Genomic DNA, 22,448 nt, shown 5'->3' with positions numbered 1-22,448 from the left:
TCAATCCCACAATCTGTTGAAACGACAGTCAAATGTTTGGAAAGTGTTCGGCTGCATCTACGGTTTCCAATGGCTTTACGTGCTCTCTAACGCACGGGACTGTAAACACTGCCATTCAAATTCCGGAATATTTTTTTGGAACGAAGTTCTTTTACGCGATTTACGGTAGAATTAAAAGCAAAGAGAATACCTCTCTCCAACCGACCTTTCCCGATCTTTCTCCGTCTTCTTGATCATGTCGTTTTATTAAACTATATATAAAGTATTAAACTGTATATTAAAGTAGTAAGTAATGTAAGTATGTTAATACAAAAATAAATTAAAAGTTATTACGGTAACGGTGTCCTTTGTAGGCGTTGAATACTAATCATAAGATAGACATTATCAAGTCTCTTAAAAAAATGAATAAAAAAAGAAATTTCTCTTAAAAAAAATCAAAATTGGAGTAATAATTATTTTATGGTTAAAATAACGAAAACGGTTCTTACCGTATAGTAGGAGTGTTTAACACGAACTTGAAAGATATCGGATTTTAAGTAGAGCTTTTAAAGATCGTCTTTATCGACGGCTGTTCTTTATTTATTATCTAAAAAACTACTTTGAACTCCTGTAGAGATATTCTGTAAGCTGAAATTCGAAACTCATCGCTCAGGAGTGTGAAATATCAGAATGTGATATGCGACGTTTCGACGTCAAAATGGCGTCACACGGTACATCAGTTGATAACATTTCACGAGTTAGATACGAAGTCAGCTATGACAGAATCGCACTGCCGTTCCTTAGACTTATATCTGCTTCAGAGTATTTCCTTTCCCATGACAAAGTTTTTAGCAAATTATTTTCAAATTTCAATAAATAAGAAAAAAAAACCTCTATCGGCTTAAATGATACCATCAAAGTAAAATTAATTAAAATCGCTCAGTAACAAGGTATTCATTAAACGTTATTTCGGTAGAAGGTCGAATTAATTCTTTACGAATATATTCAACTTTTATTTGCATTAATATAAATAATATACTCTTAGAACACTTTGTTTTGTTTCGAAAGGGGAAAACGGCCGACTTATGTACGAGTATCACTACATGTTGTAAAACAAAGGCCCCTGACGCGTTTGTCTGTCTAAGCGCGGTAAATTTAAAGATAGTCAACGGATTTTCATATCGTTTTAATTGATAGGCGGAGTTATTCATGAGGGAGGTTAAGGGGTATAATTAATTACAATTTGTATAAATTAAGGGGTATAATTAATTTGATTTGTGTAATTTTTTTGGGCCACGTAGAGTAGTATGTATTACGTGTCTAATTATAAATTCAATACTATACAGCACTGTAACAATGTTAAAATGTATCAATGTGTAAAATAAAGAAATAAATAAATTAAGGCGATTAGTGTTGAAGTTGAGTGAGTACTCAACTTCAACACTGGTGTAAGTTCAAGTACAATTTTTTAATTCTGAACCCTATAACAAAGTAGTCAAAAGTCAGATTGCGATATATATCGAACATACATAAGAGTTTAATGTTCACCCCTATGCCCTTGGAAAGCCGAAACGGCCGTAGCTAGTGTAGATGCACATTGCACGTATAATAAAACATCAACTTAGCAACGTAAATATTGAATATTTTTTAGGGTATTTCATGCTAATAGTATGAGTAAACATTATAAGCACAATAAAGCATTTTGTAAATACTTTATAATGTTTACTAAGAAAATTATTCAAAAAAATTATTATATAAGAATATATTAATAACAAAAATAATTAATAACAAAATACTTTTATCAATTTCTGATATGTAAATATTATAACAAAACATTATAACAATGATACGCCTAACGTTATTACGTTCTACCAATGTAAAAATGTTTCGAATATGATCATTCGTTCCAGAGATTAAGTCTACACACAAACAATCCTTTATAATATTAGTATAAAACACTTTGGGAGTCATACAATCACCTCCAGGTTGTTTCTTTCTGTTATTGAAAATGTACACTTACCTAATATTACAATTACGAAAGTAACTCTGTCTGTTACCTTTTCATGTTTGAACCGCTGAACCGATTTAGATGAAATTTGTTGTGGAGATAGTTTGAGTAAGAGGGGGGGGGGGGGGGTTGTAAACGAGGGTGACGGTTTACGTGCGGATTTAACTAGTTATTTACAATTACGAAATTCGGTCATAAAACCGCTGACTTTCCTTCGCGGTATACATGATACAGGTGATTTTAAAAATATTTACATGCATTTAAGTCAACATTGTACTGATTAAAAGGAATATTTCAAATCGTTCCATATCCGTAAAAAAGACAATATGTATTTATATCTTCATTCCAAATTCGGTTTATAGTTAAATGACTTAGGGCACTCATGTATGCACAACATACATATATACTGCACTATAGTCTCCGCAATAATGCTCGTGCCTAACATCTGTATATACCATGTGTCATACGTTCGAACGGAAACTACGAAACTCCACTTCAACCTCTTCGAAATCAATTGACCTAGAATCCTTCCTCATAAGATCGCAAAACCAATAAAGGTTACCTATAGTACGAATTTCTATTCGGAAATTCAAAATATTATAAGTTAGTGCTGCCTGGAAATAAAAATGTACAGCCTCAAAAAGCCGTGGCTGTAAAGCGACGCCGGGAGATTATTGGTAGTAGGGCTTCGTGCAAGATCGTCTAGTTAGTTAGTGGGTAGCCACTCATTACAAATTCCACCGCCCAACAACAACACTAACTGTTTAAAGAGTGTTCTGGTTTAAAGAGTGAATGAGCGTGGTAACTACAGGCAGAAGGGACATAACATCTCAGTCCCCAACGTTGGTGACGCATTGGTATTGTAAAGAATGGTTAATATTTTTTACTAATTACTTAATTAATTTATGAAAATCTTCCATAAATTTTAATGTATTTTTTTTATTTCTTGCAAAGACCGTATAAGCGAGCAATACTACATACGAGACGGTCCTCCCTCCAAGGCGCCCCAAAATATGCTACAGATCAATAAACTCATAAAAATAATATAAAGACACACAGCAGGACATACAATACGTCAAAATACGTTCCAGTGTAAGACACGAGATGCCTTCATACTGCAATTACATAATACATGAACTCTGACTATATGCCTAACGTGTTAAATTTGACTGCAATTTGTGAACATATACATCTCCCGTTCCAATCGGATGTTTCCCAATGGATAAGTGTGACAAAAACTACTCCTGTCTCCATTTTTACAATGATCTTTAAAATCCTTCTCAATAGAACAATCTCTTAAATATAAAGTTAACGAATTCCGTAGGGAATAAAAACAAATTTAAAGCACATTGTTTTTTGATGCAATACATTTTATAACGCGTAATTTTTCATTGAATGCTTTTTGTATTCATTTCGCAACGATCATTTACGGACGATCTTTTCTTGTCATTGTTCAAAAATGTACACATTGAATTCTTTTTGACAGCTTAAGTGTTTTAAAAAAAGAATGAATTCTCTCTCAATAGAGGCATTACTCTTTTATCTTATAAAAAAAAATATTAAAAGGTTGAATAATAAAGCAAATCACCTAAATAGAATATTAATGAAATTCTCTTCTATTGGAGGGGTTTTTTTTTCACTAAAATGGATAACCATTTTGTGAAAAACACAAACCCAAACTGTGGACTGACTTCACGTATGCTTCGTGTCTCGGTAGAGCTGACATATTCTACGGACAAATAAAAAGTCTTAGTATTGTGTAGTAGTTTGAAAGGGTGAGTGAGCCAGTTAAAATTGCGAGCACATGCAACTACCTACCATCTAAATTTATAAAAATACCAGTGACCCAACCCGGCTTCGCACGCGTACAATTTATAACAAAAAAAATTGTAGAAATATAATTTATACCCTAAAGCACTCAGGAATAATGTAGCATTCCACCAGTGAAAAAATGTTTAGAATTAGATCATAAGTTGCGGAGATTAACCCCAATAAACAATCAATAAAATATTACGACTCTCTCCTAACCCAATACGACCAACCCATTCAAAGTTAATAAATTTTCATTTATATAATTAATTAACCATAAAATTTGATCCTAAAGTATTTAGGAGCGAAAAGTTTAAATTCAAAGCACTAGTGGAATTCTTAATAGACGACCTTTACAAGAAAACTTCGCAGCAAATACAGTTAGAAAAGTTTAAACTATATATCTCGGCTTTTCTTGAAGAAAATGTACTAAATTTGAGAAATATTTATCATAGTGTTTTTATTGTTTAACCGTGTTACGCTACAGACTTTGAAACTAAATTCATACTTTACAAACTACAATTTAGACTATTTTAAATTTTCGTCCTCCAGCTTCAAACAGGAGCTAAGCTTAACGACTGTAAGTTTGCGTACTTAATTTTTCTTTTGTCTTGCTATAAGGATTGAACACAGCTACGAGAAAAGGAAGTGAAAATAGTTGCGGAAATTATATGTAAGGCTACGGTTATATCTTTGCGACAAAAGTATTTAGTATAAGCACACCTTTTTTAATAGTTATCGATTAAAAAATTTTAAGCTCATATCATAAAAAACATTGAAAAATAAGGCATATTACTCAACACAAGATTACATTAAAGATAATTATGCGTGGGCTAAATACTATTTATTCATACTAGGCAGGATATATGAAATAATTGATGTTTACTGACATATTCTGTAATAAAAATAGTGGAAAACAGTAACTACTGAGTTTCTTGGCGGTTCTTCTCGGTAGATTTAAATTTAATTCAACACTGTAACATGTTGATTTAAAAATGCTTTTACTTGAATAAAGAATAATTTGATTTTGATTGTGATCACAATTTAGAATGGACACTGCCATTATTGTTGTGTTGTTATCCCACAGTGATGCTTTTATTGTCATTTGTTCCATCAGGTGTGTTCGAGGTGTTTGATTTGTAAACCACTAATACTTAATTCATTTATAATTCATATACATTTTATAATTCATATCGTGTTCGGCGGTGAAAGAAAATGTTTTTAAGTTTACTTTACTTCACATAACATAAAAAAATCTTTCTCATCAGATTACCAAAAAAACTCAAGTCGTATCGTCTCAATCCTGGGACTTTTCGAGCTGTCGGTCGGTGACCATCCAAGAGCGGACGGGATGTCGGAACTGGCGGCTGCAAAACTAGCCGTGGACCATGTTAATAGAAGATCATTGCTGCCTGGGTACAAACTTCATCTGATAACCAACGATACTAAGGTAAGATCACTGAGAACAAGACAAATCATATCAATGATTTCGAAGGCCTATAGGCCCTTAGCTGCCTCATGGGAACAATACTTTAGGAAAAGTTTGTTGACTCCCAAGTTTTGCAAATGATTGATGATTCACTAAGGGATTTTTTTATCGCTTTAAGAATAATAATTAATTTGCGTCTATTCTTTTAAACGAAAATATATTACGGTAATTGTCCCAAGATGATCGGAACATTGAAGGTCTAGAGTATTCTGATAGTGTTAACGTGTATTGAAAGTCTACTACAAAAAAAAATGTAAATACACCTGCAGCTCCAAGATGTGTTTAAGATATTTTCACAGTCTCTCGCTTCAGCACAATGACATAATTTAATCTTTTATAAAACTCATTTGGATACCAGATTACCACTTATTCATAAAGGATCACTTAATAAAGATTAAAAATAATTACACTTTTGCTCAGTGCGACCCAGGTGTAGGCGTGGATCGATTCTTCCACGCTCTCTATACAGAAAGGCAATCGAGACTCGTGATGCTCCTCGGAACTGCCTGTTCTGAAGTCACCGAAAGCATCGCTAAAATTGTGCCATATTGGAACATTGTTCAGGTAAGATTTGTGCAATATTAAACTGTTAAGTGTTTTTTCTAGATACGTGTAATTTCCTTTTAATTAAAATTTTTGGGTTAGTTTAATTTTATGTTAATTTTAACAAATCTAAAGTGGGGGTTACTTGGGACTCACCGGTGCCAATTGCGCCGGAATACCACTAGAAATCTAGTAGTACCACTCCGTCTTTTCTGGGGACGACACACGATCATTTGCGTATGCTACTGCACCGCCCCAGCGGTTTTATCTATCTATCTCTTAGATGTATTCTCGGCGTAAAACACCCCCCTAGTCCCGGTGAGATGTAAATTAGCCTACCTGCATGTGTAGGATGAAAATCTGCTACATGTGTATCAACCAACCCGTATTAGAGCAACTTGAAACAAAAACGAAACGTATTAACCAAAAGATTTCAAACATCAGAATTTCATTCAAGAAAGAAAACACTTTTTCTTGCTACGCTAAAACACATTTTTATGAAAGGGTGCTATTTTCGCCATTCGTGCTAGAATAAGTCACTGAGGTCACTAAAAATTTCACGCCGTACAAAATAATGTTGTAGTGCCTGCAGCAAATATTAGCGGGGGCTTTGAAATGCGCACGCTTTTAAACGTCAATGCTATTTGAATACCACCTCATATATAATATTTTACAATCCCTTCAATTCAAATCTTAGTTAACGATTTTAATGCATAAACTTAGCGTGCTTTTCTTTTATTATATAATCACTAGGCTTTTTCACTTTATGCGTGCTAAGTGTACTTTATTAATAAGAAAAAAAAAATTATTTTTTTTTTTTTAACTTTGTTTAGTGCTCAATTCTTTAAGAATTTTACACTTTCAGCAGCCTACCGGAATAGAATAAAGTTTAATCATAACTCTCCAAACAAGTCTAGCCTCTTTTAAGTCTAGCCTCTTAATTTGAATGAAATATATTGGTTATAAAATTAATAACTTATATTATACGACGACTTCCGGGGTCGAGTAGTGTGTACACCGGTTTTCATAGGTACGCCACTCCGAGGTCTCCGAGAAAAAGTTCATTAGTTTTCTATGTTGTCTTGGATCTGGGTATTTGTGGTACCATCGTTACTTCTGACTCCATAACACAAGTTCTTTACCTACTTTCATTGGGATCAGAGTAATGTATGTGATGTTGTCCAATATTTATATACCAAAATTGAAAATAATTACTGTTCAAATCAAGACCGCTCGGAATAATGGTGAGAAGACACGGAATTCCGATTTACTGAGCGATAAATTAACCAGCCCTCTTGACACCACTAAACTATATCCTTCTGTAGAAATAAAAATATATATATATTAAACGATTTAACATGATATCCTAATTGCTTTTCTCGATTACTCGTAGTAAAAAAAAATTAAATTGCAAATGTCCCAAAGACACAATTAAGAACCACAGACGCATACTTAGCGTTAGGCTTGCTTGATATATAATATATGAATTTATTTAATGACTTGTTATTTAATCGATATTGTCATATACATCTATACTTATATACTAATATTAAAATTGCGAAAGTGAGGTAACTGTCTGTTACCTCTTTGCGCTTGAATCGCTGTATCGATTTACATATACGAAATTTATGTGGAGATTGGTTGAGTCCTGATGAGGCCATAGACTACTTTGTTTTAATTCACTCCTTGATATAAGTTAAGTTGTATGAAATTCTATCGGGCCAGTCTTTCCTAATCTTAAAAAACAAATTTTGTTAAAAATTCCAAAGATCTCATTAGTTCGATCTCACAACTTATAAGTAAATACATTTAAGTTTTTAAATTTGCTTTTTAATTCATTATTATAGTACTTTATCTTTGTTACGTTTTAATTTCAATCATTATACGACACGCCGAAACGACACACATACCTACCTACAGGAAATCGTTAGGATCGCAAATTCAGAGTGAAAATGTAATTTAAAATCAACACCTACGTTATAATAATGCTACGTGTACACCTACGTTATACATATATTTTTTTAAGTTCGAAATAAAAGATAGATAGAAACTCATAGAAAAGAGGAATCGTTTTCATTGTTCTATCCAATAAAGTTATACTTTGACATTCGTTAAAAGTTATCAGTACGTCGTTAGTGATACGGGAAACTTATACAAAGAAGTTATTTAAGGAAAAAAGATAGAAAGTAAGATAGATAAGTGGACGAGTTGGAAAAAATTTTGTTGTGTTAGGTTTTTTGATGCGAAACGGCTATTGGCGCGGAAAGAGGGTAATACTGTATCACATGGAGGGATGACTGACAGCCGTTACGGCAAATGGCGTCATATTTAAAATATATAGATAATATCATCACATATATATGTATGCATATTCATCTTTCCTTTCTGACCCAGCAAAACTATCATCGCTTGTTCTTCTCTACTGAAGTTTTCTGTATCTGCAATTTTTTACAACTCTCCAAATGGCATTATGACAGCATTAAAATTTTTTTCTTGTCACCTCATTGTCAAGAAACGTATGTCACCAGTTTGTCTTCAACAAATAGTATACAATCATTACTTGATAGTGTTTTTACTTGACATTATTTTTTATTAAAATTATAAAAAAAAAATGTTTTGGTCCTTGTATTAAAATCTTCTTTGCAACCATGTCATAGACAGTATGTTAACTTAACTTCGCTCCTAAAACAATATTAGTATAAAAAACTGAAAAGAAAACCGAATATTGATCCTTTTGAAATACAAAACTTAATTTTGAATCAAAATAATAAATCTGAAAACTTAATTTATTTGATCGCCGAAACAGCATTACTGAAAGCGATTCGTACCGTCTGAAACGCGCCAGGAAGCCTTTTACGTGCAAATAATCCGACTATGCTAACTGAAATGGGTTTGAATCATTGAAATACCCAAAAGCTGAGAGAATCTGTTTTCTGTTCGTAACCTAGCTGCAAATTAAACTTGGACACGTTCCCCGCATGAAGAATCTTTGCTATCTTCGTGACAATTTGATAAACATTTTCTATCAATCCATGTAAACAAATGGAGAACACTCTCGAGAATGTTCTTTGTCTTACATATAATATACTAAATGCATTTGTTTTATAAAGCGCACGGCCTTTCTTAATAAATGGGATGTTTGAAGCAATAATTCAGGAAATCAAACCATCAATTCAGTAAAAATTTTCAGGTTTGTAATATAAATATATAATATACATATAGATTACGGATAAATCAAGACCCTTTGCTAATCACCATGTATTATGTATGTATGTTTGAGTCTAAAGTATAAAATTACGAATTATTTAGATTTTTTAATGCTCTGTTGAACTCCACCGCGCCGATACTGCTACTATACACATGAATTATTAAGAAAAGAACAGATTAAACGCAATGGTTTTCTCATGATTCTATTGTAAGTCGTTCTGGACTAGACTATTGTGTTGCATCTCCATCTTTAAAAATTAATGCCGACTAATATATAAATGATAACTATACGTCTCGACTTAAAATAAGTAGAGCGCGCGTGCGAACCGAGATGGCCCAGTGATTATAATTCGTATAGCTTAACCGATGCTTGCATTGCAACCGATTGCTGCATGGGTTAATTAGTAGTTATAATTTATTTCCAACAACTTTTTAATTTTCTGTAGATATTTTGGAAAGCTACAAGTCTCTCAAATTATTTTTTTGTGAATCTGTTTAGTGCAGTTTGGCTCCGAACAGTATTCTCTTCGATCACGTTGACATTTTAAGCTGGGATTATATCTAACAAAACATATCTACTATATTATTTGTCCATCCTAAAACAAATAACTAAAATAATTATTTTAGCTCAAACAAATTTTTAATATAGTGTTTTGTTTTTTAAATTACATAAAACAATATCAACATATAAACATATAAATGTTTCCGAAATTCCGTTTGTATCATATATAAACCAACAAAACGTACAAGAACATGTTAATGGCTTCAGTTAATTTCATGGAACTGTTTGTAATTTCAGCGAGATCTGTGCAACGTTATTTACAAGTGATTCCTTCCTTTATTTCGTTTTTTCGCTCTTGACCGCACTCTATTTGCCCTAATCGCACTTGATTTGGGGTCGATCGACTGTAATTGACTCGTGTGAGTGCGATGTAAGAGCAAAACATATCACTCGAATAAATAATTATAATCTACTGCTATGTTTTACAATTCTACTTTGGACACACACAACTACTTCTTTAAAATTATATCACGAATTTGTTTTTCTACAAGTCCTATATGTTTTGAAGTGATAACTTAGCCACTACGTTACGTAACGCGTTACGTCGCTTGTCTGGCTTCTCTTTCTCTTACTCATACGGCAGCGGTTGACGGGCTCCTTCTCTCTTACTCTAAACCCGTATCAGCGGTTGCCGTATTTCGGCTATTATATTATTATATATATATATATTATCAGTTGTGCTCTTTATATATAAATATATAATTCACAATTTCAATATTAAGTTATCACTTCTGCCGTCCCCAGACGCACACATATTTATTTTTATCAAATGGCATAAATACTATATACCCTGTTCAAGTTAGCTTGATCTTTTTGACAGACGGGCTAGTGATGAGAAACAGAAAATATAACAGTCGATGGAACGATGGATTGCGTAATTCAAATTAGAATTCAATTTTTTTTTAACTTATTTTTCAAAAAAGAGTGACCCCCGTTCGTAACAATAACTTAACAATAATCTTTAATAAGGATTTTTGTAATCGATATTTGTAGCAGTTATTCGCGGTTATTCGCGTCCCTACCATCCGACCGATGTAACATTGTACAAGCGTCTATTCTTTTCAGTGTTTCTATTTAAATTTTACTTTGAAGCAATAATATATAATAGAAAAAGTCTTAAAATTATCGTATAATGCTTGAATCTTTAGGAACTTTTGTGTTATATGTTTTTTATAAAATATTTTTACAATTTTTTAAAATCATATAATATGTTCTTCATTGCAAAGTTACGTCGACCAGAAAATTTTACATCTGTCAAAAAGAATAAGCTATCTTGTACAGGGTATAAATTCATTTAATACACATACGCATGCGTAAGTTGTTATCTTGAAAAAAAACGTAACTGTCAAGAGGATTGATTGACGTGCGATGTTTTTGTTTTAGCAAAAAATCGTTTTGCGAAACACTACAATTTCGTTTATGTTTTTATAAAATTATTTACTTTTAGTCATTTTAAACCGTAGCTTATCTATTTCTTGTATATCAATAATAATATAGTAACAGCCTGTAAATATCCCACTACTGGGCTAAGGCCTCCTCTCCCTTTGAGGAGAAGGTTAGGAGCATATTAGACTTTGAATATTAAGTCTTAATCCTCACGATATTTTCCTTCAACGCCGAGCGCGAGATGAATTATAAACACGAATTAAGCACATGAAAATTCAGAGGTGCTTATCTGGGTTTGAACCCGCATCATTGGTTGTGATGTTCGCGCTCAAACCACTGGGCCATCTCGGCTTGTATATCTCTCAATATAGTATATATATCAATAGTTATAATTAATTAAGGTACCGTGTTGACCTTTGTTAAGAACATGTTTGAGTGAGTCATTGTAAAGTTCATTGAGTATATTAAGAATAATGAATTAATATTTCTAATAGTCTATTGGCATTGGTGACCAACATGGACAACAGGTGGCCAATTTGCCAGTCCGCAAACTTGTATGAAAAAAAACTCGCTAATCTTCACCGAAGACTACTTAAGGCTTTAAATCCGGAGTTAGCGTCGAATCTATTTCTCAGAAGGAAAGAAGCTCTTAGCCCAGCTGTGGGATATACAGACAATTACTTTTCTATTTAATAATATCACACTCTTTTGCAGGTATCCTTTGGTTCGACCTCACCAGCGCTTAGCGACCGTTCCGAGTTCCCATTATTTTGCAGGACAGTTGCACCTGACTCCTCACACAATCCCGCGAGGATAGCTTTTATAAGGTAATGTTTACAAAACAGCCAACTACCAACTATCGAATTTCATGTGAACCTTACATTGGCTTTAGCAATTAGAAATACGGAGCCAATAAAATGATCCTTTTTAACGATCTTGCAGTTGAATTTCGAATAAATATATTTCTCAATTGGTATTGGCCTTTACGTGGAGCCAATAATCCTTTTGCCTATAACTGGGAGTAATTACACAAATTTATAACGATTATGATACGTTCCCAATTCCATTACGCTTTAACTTCAATTCGACAATTCGTCAACAAAAATAAACCTAACATATATCGGTTACAATACGATCCCGATTATATATTGAGTGAATCACAGCTGGAAACTGGTTGTGTTAACAGATTAGGAACTAATTGCTGTATGGCAAAAATTGAGTTTATATTCGATCGCGATCGCGACTATTTGTTAGTAAAATTGGCTCACTGAACACTGGACTGAAAACTGAAAATTTGACGTTAGAATTTAGTGGACGCTGCCTATTCTACTTGAGCCTATCGTTTTATTTTCAATTATATAAATTAAAATACCAAAAATCCACGTTAAACTTTCTTGTTAACTTTTTTTTCCAACTGCTTTTGTATTATTATATGATTGCGTCAAGAGTCGAAACGTCAATTGAACGCAATCGCGACCTTCATGGCGGTTTTTTCGGCTAAGTTTGTCCGTCCATGAACGTTCGTAAATAAACGTCAAACGTATGTAATACATCGACTATTTACATTACCTTAATTTCGTATCTTAGGATATTTTATTACGATGGTGTACAAAGATATTATCTGTGCCATGGAAAGCGAAAATTAAAAACAATAATCAGAACTACAACACGTTCTTAAGAAGTTATTTCATTCTAAAGCGATCTGCAGATTCTGATAATTTAATTAAATAATTTTGAATCAAATTCTCTAGTTTTACTATTGTTATTATTTGGTCACGTGACACGATATTCGATCTTTCGTGAATTCTTTGGATAGCTATGGAATATCCTTTTAATTATAAGTTGCTTTGTTCAAATAAATTCGTTAAACGATATAACTCACCGTAAACTATAAGATGTACATGGTTACACTAAATATGCTATAATTTCACAGACAATTTGGATGGGACACTGTAACTGCTTTCTCCCAAAACGAGGAAGTGTACTCCTTGGCCGTGAATGAACTTGTGACCCAGTTGGAAGCCGCTAATATCACTTGTGCAGCTTCAATTACATTCGCTGAAACGGACTTCAAAGAACAGTTACAGCAACTCAAGGTACCTGTAACATTTATAATTGGATACAAGCGTGCAGGCGTTTTGGTCATATGTGTTTAAATTTCAAGGTACGTTTTGGCCAATTTAGAATCGTTTGACTACTTGTGAAACTGCCATTGTGATTTTAGTTAAATTGGTACTATCAATAGGCATATCTATGCTTATATCATAAATGTGAGTAACTCGTATCTGTCTGTCTGTCTATTGCTCTTTCACGGCCAAACTACTGAACCGAATTTGATGAAATTCGGCATGAAGCAAACTTTAACTGTAAGAAAGTACTTAGAGAACTTATATAAGCTGTCTAGATAGAACCAATTCAAAATTATCAAAAAATCGAGACACAAGAAAGTAATATTTGTCATGTTGGATTGGTAAATGGCCTTGAATGGGTGTTATAGAGGGCAATGAAAATAGTAATACAACGTTTTAACAATAAACAATCAATTTATTACTACCTAATATGACCTACAAATATGGAGCAATTGTGTTATCAAAAAAATAAAATTATAGCAATATATCATCCAAAGATACTGAAAGAACTCGTGCAACCTTTGAAATAATAAATGTGATAACGGAGTATTTTTTCAGTCCCCACAGGGATACAGGTATTATCAAGGGTGATGAATATTTATAACCTAACCACTTTTCTCGTGCTTAAGTCAGACAAACGGTCCTGGCTTCATCTCAATTCTTAGGAGAATCAATTTATATAAAAGATTTAATGAAAATAAATTCAAGACTTGAATAAAATTCAACAAAAAGTTAAATTAATATTTTATCACGTAGGTACATATTAAATAACTTATAGTTATTATTAGTATTTAAACTAACTTAATTGATTCTAATGTCATCATATGTAATAAAAATTAAATTAGGTTACTATTTTCAAGAAACGATCAGTTTCACTAACGGATTGTAGATACAGTCAACGGTGGATTGGTTGTTGTTATTGATTGTTGGTTATTTGTTGGTGGTTGTTATACAGTTTAGAAATTATCTCTATAAAATGTTTTATTATCGACTGTAACAGCTCGTAACTCAAATACGTTCTATCACAGATGTATAATAGCGATTCGCTCCATTCGTTACTATTAGAGAAAACGTTTCAAAACTGCGACAATTACAAAGAACGATAATTACAATTTGGATTTAATTGTTACAGAAACTGGATACCAGGATCATTATAGGAAGTTTTTCACAAGAAATGTTACCGAAAATATTTTGTGAGGTGAGTCGTTTTTGTTATTATTCTTGGGATATATAGATACGATTGGAGTAGAATGAAGCGCTTTTTGAATCACAAATTTATAACAAAATATAATAATAAATTCAATGTGTTTATTATTATATAACGTTACATATTTTAAGGGACGCAATTTGCTTTAATTGTATACTTTATATGCAAGAGTTATCACAAATTTTTCGAAGTGCAGGCCTACCAACTTGGCATGTTTGGAGCGGAGTACGCGTGGCTGGTAGCTGGCGCGCCGCCGAGGATTCGAGGCGTTGCACCGTGCGCGCGAGTTCAGCTTGCCAGAGCACTAGAAGGACTAGTCTCTGTTACTGCACACAGGGGGATCGTTGGTGATATTGTGTCCTATTCTGGACTGGTGAGTGAAATGTCATTGAGATATATATTTAAAAAAAAACATTACTGATCACATATAAAGATAAAAAAGGAAATAGTTTAATTAAGAATTTAATTTTTAAGCTACATTTATATCGTATAATCAATTAGGTACAATCATAAATGCCATCACTTATAATAAGCTAAATTATAATCAATAGCTACTACTAATTTACACTAACTTAAATTGATTAACATAATAAGGCTACTGTATATGAATATATTTCAGACAAACGAAAAGTTCCACCGGGACATGCAAGGCTTCGGGGTGCCCATATCCCCTTATGCCCCCCATACTTACGATGCGGTCTGGGCAATCGCTTTAGCCCTGAGCCGAGCTCAACAGCTCTGGCAAAGCTCTGAAACAAACACGACCAAACTGGACCTGGAACACTTCGACTACGATAGGAAAGACATGGCAGAGGAATTCTTAAATCAACTGGCGAATCTAAGTTTTCTAGGCGTTTCGGTAATTTGGTTACACATTATCCTTAAATAGTTCTTAAAATACCTGTTGCTCAGTAAGTTTCTCAGTATTGGCTTGATCATTCAAAACTACTACCAATCTGATTTAATTCTATATGTCACAAAATAATTGCTTAGTTATAATATTTTACAGCATTTCAGAATAAGATATATTGTGCACAGACTGACATCGTATTAACGAACATGACCGACGACATAGAGACGCTACATTAATTTACTGAAAAAAGAATCCAAATTCAAAATCTTACTCTTGGAAATTACACAAGATTAGGGATTATATCCGCTCTATATGATTCCATAAAACCTTCTATTCTACTTACACTTACGATGGCGCGCCCCACCACATATAATATTTTTCATTTTTTATGAGCGAGTAACGTTTCTGCTTACAAAATGTCTTATCCTGCATGAGACGACGACGAGAAGAGTAAAGGTAGCCAAAAATACAAATGAGATTACACTTGTTGCCCCGCTCACATTGCTTACAAATATTGTTGTTCTTAGAAATGCAATTGAAACTTATACGTTTGTTAGGATAAAGTTAAAATTTAAATTTTTTATGACCGAATTACCTTTGTCAAAACATTTTTTTAAGTGCAATTCGATTGTCTCCGATGAACACCGATGCACAATATTTATACCGAAGTATTAAGTACCGTTTATAAGTAAAAACTAGTTTTTACTTAAACGTTATCCAGTAAGGTTTAAAATAATGTGCTTTTGATAATTGTTAATACACTTTATTGTACACCACCAACATAAAATACAGAAATCTTAGGACTAAACACAAAAAAAAATGAAATGATACTAAAAATAAAAACAAACATTTGATGTGTTGTGCAACGAGCGATCAACAACGAGCGGACTTATGGCTAATAATATACAATAATACAATTACTTTTAATCATAAAACTTATGCAAAACTATTTGAACAGCTAGACACAGACGCAAACAAACTTTGACATTGGAAAAAAATGTAATAATATGTTCTTTTACTAAATTCCCTGGCTCGTTATTAATTTGAAGCGGTATAAAATAAATTAGAAGTATTATGCATTACATAATCATTTAGGTATAGCTACCTAGATGATTATTCCCTGAATCGAGATATTTAGTTTCAGTACATAGTTTTAATTATTTTAGAAAGAAGTGTGAATTCTAGATTTGCCCTAGTTCAGTAAATCGCTTCTTAATGTAGATTTTACATGTGAAATCTATACAAAGGAGCGCCTAAAGTAACGTATGTCTCAAAGTTTCAATAAGAGACACAAGTATTTGAAAGAACTTGAAAATTGAGTCATGCTGTATAATCAAGATTTGTCTTTTCTCTTACAATGAGTTGACATGATATTGTCTTGAAGTAAATTTGATATATATGTATTACGAAATAACGAGTTTTTAACCCATGCTGTATAAGGAATATTTGCTTTCTTGCTACAAATCTTCAATAAATAAATTGTCAATACAGCTTTCTTATTCACACCTTATAATAAATAGAATCTGGTGCGGAAGAAATTATTGAAAAATATACAACTATTATACATATATCAATAATACGTTAGGAATATATATTCCTAACGTATACTCGATGATATCAGATGTATAAATACGTAAATAAAAACTGTATTTGCGAGTACCTCTAGAGATTGTGGTATAGAATGATATCACTTGACTAATTTAACTCTGTGCCTAAAACATTCAGGAATGTTCAACCGTTCTGTCGTTAATATTAAATTTACAAATCTAACTAAATTGATCGGTCGTGATTCCCCAGTGGATTGAACGCTTATATCTTAGCCGAAAGGCATGGCACTATATGGGCTTTATATTTTATAGTATTTACAATTAGCCATGTGTTTAAAGATCGGTGGAAGTGTATCCATAATTTGTGAATTCATCAACCCATGCAATGAAGCAGCATAAACCTTATTCCACAGGGTTGCTCCACTGTATGCCCAACTGCTTACCAACCGTACTTTAATACACATGTGGACTTTCATTAGACACATGTAAGATAAGTAGCCTTACAAGTGTCATGATGAGAGACTCCCTTTACTGTAGAGCACAATTTTTTTTATTAATGATAATCGAATAACCTCAAATCCAATTCAATTAAGTGAACTTGCAATACAATTGGATAAAACGAAATTACACGCAGAGGATATATAAAAAGATTTACAATATAATGTATAAATACAGTCGTCGCATTTATTATTTACTCGGGCAGCCGACTGATTCGTTTATCTTCTAAGGAATTGTCAAGGGAAAATCTGTCCAGAAAGTTGAGTTTATTTCTGCGCTGAGAGAAATCTATTCTAAGTCCTAACCTCATTTATATTGACGTCAACTAGGTATATGAACTACGTGTGAAATTTTGATATATTTGTATCGAGAATATAAATTATTTTATGTATCAATGCTCGCCAATATTAGAAGAATCTTCAATCATTCCCAATTCCTTTGCCTCATAAGCACGCAGCAAGCGTAGGCATGAGATACCTTGCCCTGACATATATATCAACTTTCGTAAATTAGAGAAAGCATACCAATAATTCGTGAAACAATGATTTTCATTCCTTTTCTTTTTAACACAAACTTGCTCGAAATTTTACCATAAAATATTTTTCAGGGTCCAGTATCTTTTAACGGAGCGGACAGGATAGGCATGTCTGCATTCTACCAAATACAAGGTACGAGGTAATTAATCTACTGCACCCTTTTCCTGACGTCCCCTTTATTTTAAAACATTTTTAGCCGAGCGAAATTTATTACGACAACCATAAATCCGAGTGAAGTGTTAATATTCTCTATAGCGAATTCAAGAAGAAAATAGTCAGATTACGTACAAAAACATTTTTATTGATACTTGGTTTACCAATTTTATTGGTAATTGTGTAGAATAATTGATAAGCACAATTTATTGTGATTATCAATTATTTACCACAGACAATAAATATTAATACTGTGTTTCAATGGCGTGTAAATTACAAGCCCAAGAGACTAAACATCTTAGTTTAATTGAACCTATTGACGATGTAAGAAGTTTATGCTTCATAGACACGAATCTTTGGACGAAGAAGTCTATGAATTTGTTAAACAAAACTTTTTAATATGATGAAGTTAAAGCTATTATTTTAAAGGTGGTCGTCCGAAAACAGTTGCCCTATACACGCATGGTCGAGAAATGACATGCCCAGAATGTGCTAGACCACAATGGGCAGGTGGTATTCCAGCTGCAAGAAGAGTGCTGGTCTTACGAGTGGATTCTGTGTGGGCGCCCGCGAGGCTGGCAGTCGCGGCTATGTCAGCTGCTGGTGTTGCCCTCGCGTTGGCATTCTTGGCATTCAACTTGCATTACAGCAAACGAAGGTACATGCTGACTTATTACAATGTGAATGTGTATATTTACTGTTAATATTAAAAGTATAGTATAATATGCCCACTATGTTTTCTCTTGTAAGTCTCTTTCAGTAGGGTTGCCTGGAAGAGATCACTACTTAGTGATAAGGCCTCCCTTTGCATACTTTTGTAGTGATTTTGATTTTAAGCTTTTTTCTTGTATTTTGTTTATTTTCTGTGTGCAATAAAGCTGTTTATTATTATTATTAATGTGTTAACATTAAAATATGACTGACTGACGGTTATAAACAAACTAAAATTAGCCGAAATTATCACCTCCTTTCTTTAATCTGTCAAATATGCTTCGTAAACATTAATATGTGTTCAGGTTTGAAGGTTGAGTAAGCTATTGTAACTATAGGCACAAGGGACATAACATCTCAGTTCCAAGGTTGGTGGCGCATTGGAGATGCAAGAAATGGCTAAAAAAATACGACGATAATATCTATAGCCAGTGGTACCACTTACCATCAGGTGGCCTGTGCCACGTGCCTGTGCCATATGTGTTAACATATGCCAACAAAGAGTTTTGTGGGCTTCATACAAACAAGGTATATTTTCTTGTTACAGATTTATAAAACTTTCATCGCCCCGGTTAAACAACATGACTCTAATAGGTTGTGTGTTGGTGTATACGGCCGTTGCACTTTTGGGCGTCGACAACGCGATCTTACCTTCGTACATTCCATTTTCTGCCATGTGTACTGTAAGTACAATATTAAACATACATGTATATAAATTCAATTATATCATAGACAACTTACTGCCTCAAATGTCTCTTGGTCTGGTGGCTAGCTTTACAGGCGCAGAGCGACTTGTATGGTTTATATATGTGGAACTTCTATTGGCCCGTATTGGGGGGGTAAGGCTCATATGATGACTTATGTACCTATACTAAGGAGCTATATATTATTATTATAGTACAAAGAACATATTTATATTATTAATTAAACTCTATGATTTTATTTATTATAGTTCATATTTCTTTCTTCGTAAATTCTTCCAATAACCATCATTTCGATGTTTTGTATCTATTGAGCGCCCTGTGACGGCATTTTTTTTTATTCGCAACGCTGAATTATTATTACATATACAAGTATTATTAAAAGATATTTTGGAAACGTATGTGTTCAATAGAAATATATTTTTACGTATCACGATCGAGTTTGACGTCAATTCTCAAAATCGATTATTTTAGATAGATAGATACACATCTAGTACTTGTTTAAAAAGGAAATTTTGTTATTATAAACAATAAAAAATGTGTCTAAGAATAAGCTTTTATCGCCAATATTATTCTTGCCTGGGTTGTTGACCCTCGAGGAATTCCGTCGCCGGGAACCAATCCTTAGTATTGAATTTGGTCATATGGCTTACTATGAAAATGCATTGTCATCGGAATTTAATCATGTAATATTTCAACTTCATACGATAAGAGGAAGTCTAATTCAGCTTGCAATATTTGACCGTAACAAATTTACAAACATTGCAAGTTAAATAAAAGCTTGTTAAAACGTAATTTAATTATGAAATTAAATAATTGTCTTGCAGGGCAGAGTTTATATTCTCTCGGCTGGATTTTCACTCGCATTTGGATCAATGTTTGCGAAGACGTACCGAGTTCATCGAATATTTATAAGGTGAGATATTAATGAGATAAGTCTAAACCACTACGTCTTAATTTACGAGTACCTAAGCGTATCTTGTTCTAAACTTTGTAACTAAAATGAGTAATAATTAACAATGTTCTACTGTTATGTAAAAAAGTAACTGCTCCTCTTTGTCGATCATAAAATACTGTTTTTAAAGCATCTATCTGAAAGTGGCTCGCAACAAACAGCGCGTAAGTGCTACTTACTACTAACTAGATGCTTAGCATCGCTCCACAATAAACCCATTTTAACTATCTAAAACTCTGTAAATAAATACATATTATTACGTTCGAGGCCAATGAAGCTCTTAACTGTTTTTTTTTATTTTTTACCAAATCAGTCTTTAAATTTATTTAAAAAAAAAAAAAAAAAATTGTTGTAATTTCATCGGCTCTACACAAAAAAGTGTTTTATTTAAAATTTAATCTCTATTTTATACGTAAACATACGTAAACTATAACTGTATGTGTTTAAATTATTAATTAAAAAACATATCATGTACAGCATATCTTCGACCTGAAAAAGACTATCATGATATAAAAAACCTTATTAAACGAATTAGTATTATAAGAAAAGAATTACATCAATACATAAGCAGCCCGTAAATGTCCCACTGCTGGGATAAACGCCTCCTCTCCCTTTGAGGAGAAGGTTTGGAGCATATTCCACCACGCTGCTCCAATGCGGGTTGGCGGAATACACATGTGGCTGAATTTCGTTGAAATTAGACACATGCAGGTTTCCTCACGATGTTTTCCTTCACAGCCGAGCACGAGATGAATTATAAACACAAATGAAGCACATGAAATTTCAGTGGTGCCTGCCTGGGTTTGAACCCGAAATCATCGGTTAAGATGCACGCGTTCTAACCACTGGGCCATCTCGGCTCAATCAATATTCAATTGGTATTATAGGAAAACTCAATAGTTACATAAACTTTTCAATGTCGAAAACTCAATGAAATAGCTTTATTCCTGTTTATATATAATCGGTATGATTACAGCAATCGAAGCGGTGTGTGTAAGACCAAACTCCTACAAGATACTCCACTTATATCTCTGGTGTGTGCTCTACTCGTGATCGACGGATTGATAGTCACTTTGTGGGCTATCCTCGATCCGATGGAAAGACATCTTAAGAATTTGACCGTTGAAATAAGCTCTACCGATCGAAGCGTAGTTTATCAACCCCAGGTTTGTACAGTGTGGTTATGACAGTACTTTATTCTGATGATATTAAATGGTTTTTAATGATTTTGTAAATTAGAATATCAATAGTTGTAAATGTACAGTTTGTTAGATTGTATTAAATTAATTTGTTTTGTTTAAAAACAAGGCTTGAGATTTTCTAGTAATTATTTCTAATCGAAGAAAGCTCGTGAGATCTTCGATCAAGCTGCAGTTCAAAATGTTAAACCTAACATTATTTTTCAGATAGAAGTCTGCAAATCGCAAAATACAACCGGTTGGCTTTGTGCACTCTACGCCTACAAAGGTCTCCTTCTTATCGTTGGTGTATACATGGCCTGGGAGACCAGAAACGTGGAAATATCAGCATTGAATGATTCCAAATATATTGGCATTAGCGTCTATTCAGTAGTCATCACGAGTGCAAGTGTTGTAGTTATCGGAACTATCATTTCAGAGAGGGCTACATTGGCTTACATAACGATCACAAGTTTGATCCTGATAGCCACTACGTCCACTCTCTGCCTTCTATTTTTGCCGAAAATTATTGCTATAAGAAGTAAAGGTAACTGAATTGTTAAAATCTTCCTTATTTACACATTACCCCTTATATATTGATTTAGAATCTAGAAGTTATTTTTATTTTTAAAAACGAACTCCAAATCGTTCTCGACTTGTTTTCGTTCAAAGTTTTCCTTTTATTGGAACAACTACTTTTGCTTAATATTCATGAAAATACTTTTTAGCCGAAGATGATCCTGTTATTCAAAGTATGGGACTCAGATTGGAGTGTAAAACTAGACGGTTCGTGACTGACGAAACTCGAGAACTACACTTTCGTATCGAAATACAAAATAAAGTTTATAAAAGAGAAGTTGCCGCTTTAGATCGTGAAATAGGGAGGCTGGAAAAGTTATTAGCCGAACCTTTAGACGTGGGCTCTAATGCTTCAGTTGTTTTACATAAACGAGTAAGTCATATTTTTCTTAAATATATGATATAAGTACTTTGAACG

The 22,448-nt window shown here is 33.2% G+C and overlaps 1 protein-coding gene across 4 annotated transcripts in view; it reads left to right on the top strand.

Annotated features, from left to right (window-relative positions):
• LOC125066265 (gamma-aminobutyric acid type B receptor subunit 2) overlaps positions 1-22,448 on the top strand; it is a 50,930-nt gene that overhangs the window by 26,384 nt on the left and 2,098 nt on the right. For all 4 annotated transcript variants that reach the window (XM_047674280.1, XM_047674278.1, XM_047674277.1 and 1 more), the window contains exons 2-15: positions 5,065-5,246; positions 5,706-5,849; positions 11,698-11,810; positions 12,917-13,079; positions 14,245-14,310; positions 14,516-14,692; positions 14,939-15,178; positions 17,825-17,885; positions 18,336-18,564; positions 19,165-19,300; positions 20,146-20,234; positions 21,250-21,439; positions 21,680-21,998; positions 22,180-22,403. In XM_047674280.1, coding sequence (XP_047530236.1) covers positions 5,065-5,246; positions 5,706-5,849; positions 11,698-11,810; positions 12,917-13,079; positions 14,245-14,310; positions 14,516-14,692; positions 14,939-15,178; positions 17,825-17,885; positions 18,336-18,564; positions 19,165-19,300; positions 20,146-20,234; positions 21,250-21,439; positions 21,680-21,998; positions 22,180-22,403 — 2,333 coding nt within the window. The remainder of the gene's footprint in view (positions 1-5,064; positions 5,247-5,705; positions 5,850-11,697; positions 11,811-12,916; positions 13,080-14,244; positions 14,311-14,515; positions 14,693-14,938; positions 15,179-17,824; positions 17,886-18,335; positions 18,565-19,164; positions 19,301-20,145; positions 20,235-21,249; positions 21,440-21,679; positions 21,999-22,179; positions 22,404-22,448) is intronic.

This window comes from Vanessa atalanta, chromosome 9 (genome assembly GCF_905147765.1).
Source record: "Vanessa atalanta chromosome 9, ilVanAtal1.2, whole genome shotgun sequence".
Lineage (NCBI taxonomy): Eukaryota > Metazoa > Arthropoda > Insecta > Lepidoptera > Nymphalidae > Vanessa > Vanessa atalanta.
This window is presented reverse-complemented; position numbering and strand designations above follow the sequence as displayed.